General features: G+C 43.9%; 1 protein-coding gene across 1 annotated transcript; it reads left to right on the plus strand.

The window, feature by feature from the left end:
* Positions 1 to 342: 342 nt before the first annotated feature.
* tspan13b (tetraspanin 13b) lies at positions 343 to 12788 on the plus strand. Its single transcript, XM_084312897.1, has 6 exons — positions 343 to 465; positions 3400 to 3567; positions 4465 to 4545; positions 7075 to 7188; positions 9973 to 10083; positions 11054 to 12788. Exons 1-6 carry the CDS (start codon positions 403 to 405, stop codon positions 11126 to 11128), a joined length of 612 nt encoding a protein of 203 aa, XP_084169023.1. The 5' UTR covers positions 343 to 402; the 3' UTR covers positions 11129 to 12788.

Consider the following 12788-nt stretch of genomic DNA (forward strand, 5'->3'; position numbering starts at 1 on the left):
CACTAGCCTTGCTATTTCTGTGGGGCTCGCCTTATTTAAACATAATCGCTGATATTTGACGTAGACCTACATAGTAGTAACAAGTAGTGGTACATGAACCTGTCTGCACTCTGCGTCAGAAAGTGCGCTCCACCGCGCGCGCATGATTACGCGCCCCAGTGACCAATCAGCGGAGCACAAGCTCGGAGAAGCTCCGAGCGGAACGTCCCTCGCCAGAGAGTCACATGCGCGTCAGAGCCCTTCCCAGTTAGTAGACTACTATTGGGCGACTACCCATCTCTGTGGGAAATCCGTAATTATTGCTTTAGGATATAGCGGTTTGCGTTTCTTTATTATTTGATTTGTGACCTAACGGAATTTCTGCAAGTCTCTCATCATCTGGATTGATTAGAAAACGACAAGATGGGTTGCGCCGGTTTCACCTGCTCCAAACATTCCCTGTGCGCGCTCAACATCCTCTATGTTGTGAGTACGGTGTTCATACTAGAATTTACCATATGGAGCACTGTCTGGGAGACCTGTTATAGATGGGCGCTGTGTGGTCATGATGGGGCCTGTGAGAGTGTGTACTGTGTTGTAGTGTAGGACACGTTGTGTTACCGTTGTAAACAACACAGTGGTTGGGTCAAGTCAAGAACCGCTTCTATGAATTATTCAAAACCATTTATTGTCTGGAATTAGATGCGGTGGCCCGCGATCAAACACAAAGGCACGTATCCTCTGTGTGTGTACATCAGTACATGTTCTTGGTTGTAATAGCTTCTGTTTATTTTTCCACCAATATAATTTCCCCACATCAACACTGTTACACTCAACACCGGCAGAGTAGAGCGACATCCTGACATTGTTCCACCACCGTTGCTAATGCCAACCCTATACTGATTATCAAATGGTTGAAAACAATATCCGCTGCCTGACTGGGTGTGTAGGCAGGCTGGCAGCCAAGACTCAGGAACAGCCAACAGTCTGCTAGCCTATAATACAAATAAAGGTTTTCAATAATGGATACTCCATAGTAGGCTACAGCTGTTTATTTTTGATTGTGTGATATTAAGCCTATCCCAGTGTTGACCTAAAAGTCCAATATGGATATAAATGTTGATTTAAAGTATAATGTTGAAGTAAGTGTATGTTAGGCTAATTCAGTGACCAACCATACTCCACTTTTGACTGGGTCAGTCAGTAATGGATAGAATAGCTGAAGGCACAGTAATGACTAATTCTAATGTTGGATGTGTTTTATTATGGTCATAAAGGCCTATCTGATAACTTGTGGTCAAGGTCCACACAGAGGGGTCTGTATGTTCTAAACAGACAGGGCAGCAGTTTTTTCTCTGAGATAACTATCAGGCGATGACATAATTTCTCTCCCTGCACCTTTGCCAACTCCTTATATCACTCACAGGTCCTTTGCCAGACAGGTTAAGGTTGCTGTTTTGTTTTTGTTTCATTTGGGACACAAGTCAAATAACTTTTTTCATCAAGCTCGTGAGCAAATATATTTAAAGCTGCACCGGGTAGTTTTGAGAAGAAAAAAGTTACCTCTACAATAACTAGTTACAAATGCTTGAATATTGTTTATAATCTCGAGACAAATCCCCAAATACCACACGTTGAAACAAAGTGAACCAACAATGGGTCTCATTCTCCAACGGACTTAAGACAAAAAATTTGCTCTTAGGGCCATTTAAGACATCTTAAATTTTGGGATTCCCCAACCGTCCCTGGGGATTCAGCTTTATTTGGGAAGAATCATAGTGATTCCTTCATGTCAACTCTACAGGCCTCCAAAGGCTTTGTATTTCTTATTTGTTAAATATCTGTTTTATTGATTAATTATACATTTGAAAGAATGCAGGTTATAGCCAACATGCAATATATCCCATTGTAGACAGACATTTGTCGTTTTATATAGCTATAACCTGCATTCTTTCAAATAATTAATCAATAAAACAGATATTTAACAAATAAGAAATACAAATGCCACAGAAGGCATTAAATAATTATTATTTTCGGGCGGCTAGGTGGTGTAGTGGGCAAGGCGCTCGCCATCAACGCTGGAGACGCTGGGTTCGAATCCAGCTCTCGGCGTTGCTATCAGCTTGGCTGGTCGTTCATACTAACACAATTGGCAGTGTTAGGGGTGGGAAAGCTGATGGGTGGGTCCTGGGCGTTGACAGTTCGGTCGGGGCGCCTGCACAGCGAGGGTAGGATCTGGAGGGAGGTAGTGTGACCTTCCACACGTTACACTCTCCCGGTGAGAATCTGCGCTGCCAGGCTGGCTGCCGGCTGGCTGCACATGCGTTGGAGGAAAGCATGTGACAGTCTCCGGCCTCCCGGACCAACAGTAGGGGGGAGTGCGCAACAACCAGGAAGGGGGTTGGGAATTGGCATAACGACTAAACAGTGGGATGGGAGAAAAATCGGGAAAAGGAGGGGGGGGGATTTAAAAAAAAATATTATTTTCAATCATTTCACAATAATTGCATAATTGTGTTTGAATATCTGAGTAATTAAGTAATTATACATTTGTCCAAAATAGCTGGTTCAGATATGGTTAATCCAGCTGCCCTGTGATCAGATGAATCCATATTATTTATTTTTCCGACATCAAATTTATCGTACAAATATTGTCATATTTATTTAAATTATGATTAATTAATTCCAAGGAGGCCTGTAGAGTTAAAGGAATGAAGGAATCATGATTCCTCCCAAATAAAGCCAAAGCAAGCTTGGAGAATCCCAAAATCTAAGATGTCTTAAATGAGCAAATCTTTTGTCTTAAGTCCATTGGAGAATGAGACCCATAATGTGTAGAGGATACTTATTATTATTATTATTATTATTATTATTATTATTATTATTATTATTATTATTATTATTATTATTATTATTATTATTATTATTATTATTATTATTATTATTATTATTATTATTATTATAATGCGTAGACTCAGAGGATACTTCTTTGTATAAATGTGGTGGGAGCAGGGTGGTGCACCACAGCCAAACACATCATAGTTTCAAACAGTGCTCCAGAGATCCATGCAGTGTTTCTCACGTAACACTTTATGTATTCAGTACTAAAGATATATCATACTTTATTTTTACTTTTCAAAGTTAGTTTTTTCCTCCGGTGCAGCTTTAATCTTTTCTTTTTTTATCAATTTTTTTTTTTATTGATTTTCTTATTTCTTTTACATGAAACGACACAATACAGTAATAACAACAATAGGCGGGACTTCACAGGACATATTAACGACAACAATAACGACAATGGAAATTACCACTCAGCTCAGGCTTTGTTTTTCGACTTTCACCCCATAGTTGCATTCACTGATGTCTAATCAAAGGTGAGTTCCCTTTGTAATCCTCCCTCCCTCCCTCTCTCCTGTTCAGATGGTGAGTCTGCTGATGATTGGCATCGCAGCGTGGGGCAAGTTGTTCGGCCTGGTGTCTAGTTTTCAGGTGGTGGGGGGTGTCATTGGCGTGGGCGTCTTCCTCTTCTTCGTGGCCCTCGTGGGGCTCATCGGGGCGATGAAGCACCACCAGGTCCTCCTCTTCTTCGTATCCTTCCAGTCTGGTACACACACACACACACACACGGTGTGTCACGTCAAAGGTTACTCTGTGATTGGTTGTAAACCTGCCCTAGACAGGATGTTCATCTCTGATGTTCGCAATTCGAAAACATTGGGTGGTTGACAGTGGTGTTATTATCTTTTATCTCCAGCCTAAAGATAAATAAGAGAAGCCGTTTTGAGTAACAATATTGACTGTTTTATATTTTGAGATACTTTTATTACTTTTGTTACTTTATTATGACACTGAGGTGTCCGTGTGTCCAAAACACTTGTGGAGATGCTGTGCTGGATGGAAACGACCTGCAGAGGGAATTACCTGCAACAGAACGATGTCATATAACCATATAATGTAATGCAGCAAACATTTGCTCTACTAAATATGCTTTTTTTCTTTTTTTTGAGAGAACAGCGAGATAAAGAAAGAAATAATAAAATGCTAATTTGTCCTTTTGGAGGAGATGTCTTAACGTGAATGCGTTTTGGTTCTAGTTATTTCCCAGGCAACGGACAGTATCCTCTTTGCCCCGGTGTGGAAAATCCATGTTGCTCGTCCATTCACTCGTGCATAAGCAATAAGATCTGTGCTGCCAGCGTCGTGTTTCACATTATAGTCACCTGAGGTACCGCTGTACCTCTGCCTCTAGTATAGGCTATATATTACAAACACAATCATGGGAAGCAAACAACTCACTGTTTCATTTTCTCAGTTTTATTATAGACATTTATAGACATCTCGCACATCTCAACGGTACGGTTGTGGTGAATGTCTCAGGCAAGGCTAGAGAGAATGTCTCATTTAGGACATATGAAGTGTATTTGGATTAGTGTGTTTGTGTGTGTCTGTAGACAGTAGGTGGTGTTCCTTAACAGTGGAGCTCAGTACATGATCGTCCTGTTCATGGTGTTCATCGTACAGTTCTCCGTTTCCAGCGCCTGCCTGGCCATCAACAGTGAGCAGCAAGTAAGAGACTACTAATCAAATAACTTTTAACCATTTGACACAGACCACTGGCGTAACTAGGTCACCATGCGCCTTATAGCTGAAAATGAAAATGTCAATCGCGTGGCTAATTTAGGTAAAGACCTTTTCTAACTTGACAACATACACATTCTAAAATAGGCCCCTTTGTGTTTCCTGTTGCAGTGTTTGTTAGTACAGTTGCTGACGGGAAATAAACAGGTGCCAAAGCTGTCCCCCTGGCAACGGAATAGCAACAGAATACTTCTGAAAAGGTCTATAGGCACCACTTGGTTTCTGTTTGGGGCCCCACACCAAGGGCCCAGGTTTAGTTAAGCCCCCTGTATTTACGCCCATGTGTCAGACAGCCAATATGAATAATACATTACCATGCAATAGCCATTTTGAGAAATGAATTGTAATAGTTTAAAACGCTTTTCGAAAAAAAGCTCAATTCACTGCTGCGGTTATGGCCCATTACAATAACACAACAAAGCTAATGACCAGGTTGAATACTAAATATTTTCTGCTATAGTTTCTTTCTCTAGGAAGTTCATTTGCAAGTGCTCATGGATGAATTGGGTGTGATTTGCGGCCAATTTAAAGAGCTCTGGAGACCTTGAGTGCTTCCATTTTAGAGATTTTAAGAGCTCTGCCAGTGCACTGCAGTCTGATGCCACCAGGACACAGAGTATTTTTAGAAACTCTCCTCTACATTTGAATCAAAATCACTCTTTTAATCAGGCAGACTTAGCTGATCGCCATCTTGGTCTGGAAAGGGTAGACAGGAATCTGATGATGCTTAAAGGGGAATATCACTCCATTTAAGAAATCCTATAAGCTATTCCTGTGGTCTAGGACAGTCCAATCAATATACAGTATGTGAACATGACCAACTCTCTCTCCCTATCTCCCTCAAAGCCAGGAACCAGGGAAGTAAATTATAACACTACCTTATGCATACTGCACCTTATGTGACACTGAATAATGTGAATATTTTCTTCAGCTAGTTAGATAGTAAATTATATTGACCAAATTGACCTAATTGTTTACACTGCCTGTGTTGTTTTTACTACCTGTACCCCCCCTCCCCCCCATGCTGCTATGATGCCTGAATTTCCCCAAGGGGATCAATAAAGGAATATCTTATCTTATCTTAAGTAAGACTCATACCTGTGATGTCATCAAGATGTACAACCTGGAGCTGCTCCACCAGAATGCTTGTTTGAGTTTTTATACTTGAATGAGTATAGAATTCATTATATGGTAGTGGTATCCGTTCTGTCTCCAGCAGCTCCAGATTTTAACATTGTGTTGACATTGTACGTTTTGAGTCTTAGTTCTCTGGTTTCTGACTTTGGGAGAGACAGCTGTTCATAAATATTGATTGAACTGCCCAAGCCTACAGGAATAGCCTATTTAATTCCATATGAATGCCAAATAAATCAAGCGTTATTCCCCTTTAATCCTATAGCCATCGTCTAATGCAGCGGTTCTCAAACTACGGGTTACGACCCAAAGTGGGGTTGTGGGTAGGTGACAGCGCATTGGCAAAAAAAGAAAAAAAACAATCAATATATATATTTTATTATTATTTTATGTTCTGGCAACATATTTTGGCTAAATATGCCTCGCTTTATAAATGTGTATTGATAACATAGTGCTGTAATAAAATGTTCTAATAAATATGCATGATTAAGTTAAACAATGTGTGCTTTTATTTTGATATTCCTTAATTCCACATTGAAATGACGCGATAATTGGTGGGGTCGCCAAAAAAATTCCTAAATAAAATGGGGTTGTGGTATAAAAAAGTTTGAGAACCCCTGGTCTAATGGCTTGGTCACACCAGCACTTGACCATGCCGAGTTTCTTTCACATGCGGGGGCTAAAACAAAATGGATTGATTTGGGCTGATATGATGCTACGTCCTCCCTTATTGGTTGAGCACCGGTGAGTCACGCAAACGTTGAATAAAATGAAATTAATTTGCAACTGTTGGCAAATGTGGTTCACATGCTCCTCTACTGACATGAATTAAAAGTGAAGGCTTATTTCTGGGCTGGGCTATAAGTCCTTAATGGCTCAATCCATGTCCAGAGAAATGTATTATTTGTATAGGCCCTTTGTTACTGGATAACATAAACATTCTAAATGGACACCTTTGTATTTTCTGTTGCAATGTTTGTTAGTCTGACATAAACAGGGGCCAAAGCTGTTTGTGTGATTGCAGGAATGTCCCCTGGTCTGGCCCATAGAAATGTCCCCTGGTCTGGCCTATAGGAATGTCCCCTGGTCTGGCCCATAATAGTGTCCCCTGGTCTGACCTATAGGAGTGTCCCCTGGTCTGGCCTATAGAAATGTCCCCATGCTGGCAGCCACAGGGGCACGACTGCATAGGGAAAGAAAACCTCAAATGTGTGTAACTGGGGTTAGGAAGCATATTATCCACATGCAGATTTGATAATGTAGAAATTCTCGTCTCGTGTGTGTGTGCGTGTGCGTGTGTGTGTGTGTCTGTCTGTCTGCCAGAACCAGCTGCTGGAGGTCGGATGGAATAACTCTAACACAACACAGCGAGATGTGGAGAAGAGCTTGAACTGCTGTGGCTTCAGACATGTGGACGTCAACGGGACCTGTGATGCTGTACGTTATGTAATCAACACTGGTGTAGCTCCTAGCCTCAACACTACTGTTAGCTCCCAGCCTCAACACTACTGTTAGCCTCAACACTACTGTTAGCCTCAACACTACTGTTAGCTCCCAGCCTCAACACTACTGTTAGCTCCCAGCCTCAACACTACTGTTAGCCTCAACACTACTGTTAGCCTCAACACTACTGTTAGCTCCCCGCCTCAACACTACTGTTAGCTCCCAGCCTCAACACTACTGTTAGCCTCAACACTACTGTTAGCCTCAACACTACTGTTAGCTCCCAGCCTCAACACTACTGTTAGCCTCAACACTACTGTTAGCCTCAACACTACTGTTAGCTCCCAGCCTCAACACTACTGTTAGCTCCCCGCCTCAACACTACTGTTAGCCTCAACACTACTGTTAGCTCCCCGCCTCAACACTACTGTTAGCTCCCAGCCTCAACACTACTGTTAGCTCCCAGCCTCAACACTACTGTTAGCCTCAACACTACTGTTAGCTCCCAGCCTCAACACTACTGTTAGCCTCAACACTACTGTTAGCTCCCCGCCTCAACACTACTGTTAGCTCCCAGCCTCAACACTACTGTTAGCTCCCAGCCTCAACACTACTGTTAGCCTCAACACTACTGTTAGCTCCCAGCCTCAACACTACTGTTAGCCTCAACACTACTGTTAGCTCCCCGCCTCAACACTACTGTTAGCTCCCAGCCTCAACACTACTGTTAGCCTCAACACTACTGTTAGCTCCCCGCCTCAACACTATTGTTAGCTCCCCGCCTCAACACTACTGTTAGCTCCCAGCCTCAACACTACTGTTAGCTCCTCGCCTCAACACTACTGTTAGCCTCAACACTACTGTTAGCTCCCCGCCTCAACACTACTGTTAGCTCCCCGCCTCAACACTACTGTTAGCTCCCCGCCTCAACACTACTGTTAGCTCCCCGCCTCAACACTACTGTTAGCTCCCAGCCTCAACACTACTGTTAGCCTCAACACTACTGTTAGCCTCAACACTACTGTTAGCTCCCAGCCTCAACACTACTGTTAGCTCCCCGCCTCAACACTACTGTTAGCCTCAACACTACTGTTAGCCTTAACACTACTGTTAGCCTCAACACTACTGTTAGCTCCCAGCCTCAACACTACTGTTAGCTCCCCGCCTCAACACTACTGTTAGCCTCAACACTACTGTTAGCTCCCAGCCTCAACACTACTGTTAGCCTCAACACTACTGTTAGCCTCAACACTACTGTTAGCTCCCCGCCTCAACACTACTGTTAGCGCCCAGCCTCAACACTACTGTTAGCTCCCCGCCTCAACACTACTGTTAGCTCCCAGCCTCAATACTACTGTTAGCTCCCCGCCTCAACACTACTGTTAGCTCTCCGCCTCAACACTACTGTTAGCTCCCAGCCTCAACACTACTGTTAGCCTCAACACTACTGTTAGCTCCCCGCCTCAACACTACTGTTAGCTCCCCGCCTCAACACTACTGTTAGCCTCAACACTACTGTTAGCTCCCCGCCTCAACACTACTGTTAGCCTCAACACTACTGTTAGCCTCAACACTACTGTTAGCCTCAACACTACTGTTAGCTCCCCGCCTCAACACTACTGTTAGCCTCAACACTACTGTTAGCCTCAACACTACTGTTAGCTCCCCGCCTCAACATTACTGTTAGCTCCCCGCCTCAACACTACTGTTAGCTCCCCGCCTCAACACTACTGTTAGCCTCAACACTACTGTTAGCCTCAACACTACTGTTAGCTCCCCGCCTTAACACTACTGTTAGCCTCAACACTACTGTTAGACTCAACACTACTGTTAGCTCCCCGCCTCAACACTACTGTTAGCCTCAACACTACTGTTAGCCTCAACACTACTGTTAGCTCCCCGCCTCAACACTACTGTTAGCCTCAACACTACTGTTAGCTCCCCGCCTCAACACTACTGTTAGCCTCAACACTACTGTTAGCTCCCAGCCTCAACACTACTGTTAGCTCCCCGCCTCAACACTACTGTTAGCTCCCAGCCTCAACACTACTGTTAGCTCCCCGCCTCAACACTACTGTTAGCCTCAACACTACTGTTAGCTCCCAGCCTCAACACTACTGTTAGCTCCCAGCCTCAACACTACTGTTAGCCTCAACACTACTGTTAGCCTCAACACTACTGTTAGCCTCAACACTACTGTTAGCTCCCAGCCTCAACACTACTGTTAGCCTCAACACTACTGTTAGCCTCAACACTACTGTTAGCTCCCAGCCTCAACACTACTGTTAGCCTCAACACTACTGTTAGCTCCCAGCCTCAACACTACTGTTAGCTCCCCGCCTCAACACTACTGTTAGCTCCCAGCCTCAACACTACAAAACAGAACATTTACCCATATACCCAGAACATTCCCCTGGGTCCTCTGTGTCATCTTTAGCATCCTTCCCAATTAACTGTCTTGTCGTACAGAACTTGTAAGTCGCTTTGGATAAAAGCGTCAGCTAAATGACTAAATGTAAATGTAAATACCTAATAATGACATCACAAATGAGTTTTGGCACTCTAGTTTTTCGATTTGGGAAATGTTCATGTTCACTAGTATTTGTTTGGACTGTCTGAAGACCATAGGAACATGAATGAATTGTTGCATTTGGTGTAGTTCCCCCTTTAAGACCTTACATTCTGTGTTATTACTATAGAGTGGAGAGTAACCTGCCTTGCTGCACTCTGTGGCTGAGCTCTGTGGCTGAGCTCTTTGTTCTCTGTCGCCCTCTGCAGGCCTGTTTCCCCAACCACTCATGTTCACCATGTGCTGATAAGATCCAGGACCATGTCGGGGAGGTGCTGCGCTTCGTGGGCGGCATCGGCCTCTTCTTCAGCTTCACGGAGGTGAACTGTCAAGATTAGAGTACCTACTATTATTTCTGACTGTTGGCAACGTGGAGTGAAAGTCCTAGTGGATGCTGTGAATAGAAGAGATTGTTTGGTCGGCTGGGTGGCGCAGCGGACTAAGCGGTCGTCACCAACGCGAGAGACACTGGTATCGAATCCGGCTGTCAGCTTTGCCTCCGGCTTGGCCGGCCGTCATACTGGCTCAATTGGCAGAGTCAGCGGGAGGGAAGCCAGTGGGTGGGTCCAGGTCATTGTAAACAACGACTCCTACAGTTCGGTCGGGGCGCCTGCAGAGCGAGGGAAGGATCTGGAGGGAGGTAGTGTGACCTTCCACACGTTACACTCTCCCAGTGAGAGTCCGCGCTGCCAGGTGAAAAGAAGTGGTGGGCTGGGTACACATGTGTCGGAGGAAGCATGTGATAGTCTCCGCCCTCCCAGACCGACAGTAGGGGGTAGAGTGCACAACGACCAGGAAGGGGATTGGGAATTGGCATAACGACTAACATTGGGAGGGGAGAAAAACGGAAAAAGAAGGGGGGGAAAGATAATAAAAAAAAAAAAGGGAGATTGTTTGGTGTCATCGCTGGGTCTCATTTATAAAGTGTATGGATTTGTGCAAAAGGCATTTTTTTGTCTATGCAAAAGCAGTTTTCATTTAGTAGATATGTTGTGCCCAAGCTATTTAGCACATTTCAATATTTTGTGCATACAGAAATATTGATTACATGAGGCCTGTTGTCATGGCTACACAGCAATGCAGTTTGTTTTTTAGCATGGGTGTCCCTAGTGGGAGATGAACTCCTAACCCTGGTAGTAAGTGGCATGCCTTACTGTACCCATTGAGCTAAAGGACCACATTTGTCATTACACCCTCATCATTACATTACGTTGAAAATTCTGCATTATACTGCCCATCTTTGTCACCAACAACAGTTGACCATAATGTGTTTCTTTCTCCATGTTTCAGATTCTGGGAGTGTGGCTCACATACCGCTACAGGAACCAGAAGGACCCCCGTGCGAACCCTAGCGCTTTCCTGTGAGAACTGTCGGACTTCAGCTTCCAGACTCCAGGAACTGTCACCACCTCGCCACCTGGACATTTCCGTGGGCGTTAACTGTAAATACAAGAGTGAGTTGCATCGTTTCTCACCGGTCAGCGCGTCAAAGACGTGTGTGGTATTATAATGTGAAGTGCTTGGTTTTCTGGAGTGAGGTGTATTCTGACCAAAAATAAATAAAAGCGTGTATATCGAGGACGTTGCAAGAGCCTGTTATCCGAATATCGGGGCACGTGTGATCACCAGTCCAGCGACCAACCCTCCCCCTTACGGGATCTGCATTTCTGGATCTAATGCATCCTTGTCGAGGTAAATATGACTACTGTATAGGAAAATGTATGACACAATGGAATCATTTCTACTGTATCCTGTGCACAACATGTGGATGAAGTAAAGAGGGAATTACTGTCTATAAAAGCCTGCTGTATATTCTAACAGTATTTATTATGCAGCCTTGTCGTACGCTGATGATGTTCAATTGTACCAGCCTCAACTTCGATTTTCTTTTCTCTGTACTTTCCGTGCTGTCGTTCCTAAATCTGAACTACGCAAAACGGCCAGTCCCTCTTAAAGGACCACTCCACCCAAAAACTATCATTTGTATATCAATCAGTTGAATACCTGAAGATTTTTGGCTACCGTTTTTTTTGGATTATCCAAAAAACGCTAGGGTTTGAAAGCTCGGCGTTGCTAATAAACATTTTAAATAATTTTTATAAACTGGGCAACACGGCTTTATTTCCGGCGATTCCGGTGATCACAGCGCAGGCGCATCAGGCACCCAAAGCCGGAAATAAAGCCGTTTTGAGCCGCATTGCCCAGTTTATAAAAGATATTTAAAATGTTTATTAGCAACGGCGAGCTTTCAAACTCTAGCGTTTGTCTGTCCGAAACCCTCGTGCAACTGTGAGTACCTTTGAAATTTCTTCGCAACACCTGTACGACAAGCGTTTTGATATAGAAAAGCGAGACAGACTTATTTGCAGGATTTTTCAATGGTCGTATAAGGGACGGTGTATTCACTCGGTGCATCACAGTCGCGAAAGGGGCTAATATACAAATAATCTTTGGGTGAAATGTTATTTTAATGTCAGATGTTATTTATTCTCAGTATAATGAATTGCGAAAGATTTGATTGTTCTGACAGTGTTCGGAAGTATGTGTGGATAATATGTCTGGATATTATAATGTGTGTGTGTGTGTGTGTGTGTGTGTGTGTGTGTGTGTGTGTGTGTGTGTGTGTGTGTGTGTGTGAGTGTGAGTGTGAGAGTGAGAGTGAGAGTGAGAGTGAGAGTGAGAGAGAGAGAGAGAGTGAGAGTGAGAGAGACAGAATGACAGAGCGAGAAAGTGTGTGTGTGTGTGCGTGTGAGAGAGAGAGAGAGACAGAATGACAGAGCGAGAAAGAAAGTGTGTGTGTGTGTGTATGCGCGTGTGTGTGTGCGTGTATGCGGGTGTGTGCAATGCATGCATTTGCGCTTGTGTTCTCTGCTTGACGTGTGTGTAATTGTTTGTGCGCACCACTATTACCAGTTCCTCTTGCTTCTGACTGCGTGTGAAAGTGTGTGTTTGGCCTTTTGCATGAATCCCCAGCTAACGTCAGCGGCGGCCACTACACCCACGATACTATGAAATAATGTACTCA

The sequence above is a fragment of the Notolepis coatsorum genome (assembly GCF_963971535.1).
Source record: "Notolepis coatsorum genome assembly, chromosome: 4".
Lineage (NCBI taxonomy): Eukaryota > Metazoa > Chordata > Actinopteri > Aulopiformes > Paralepididae > Notolepis > Notolepis coatsorum.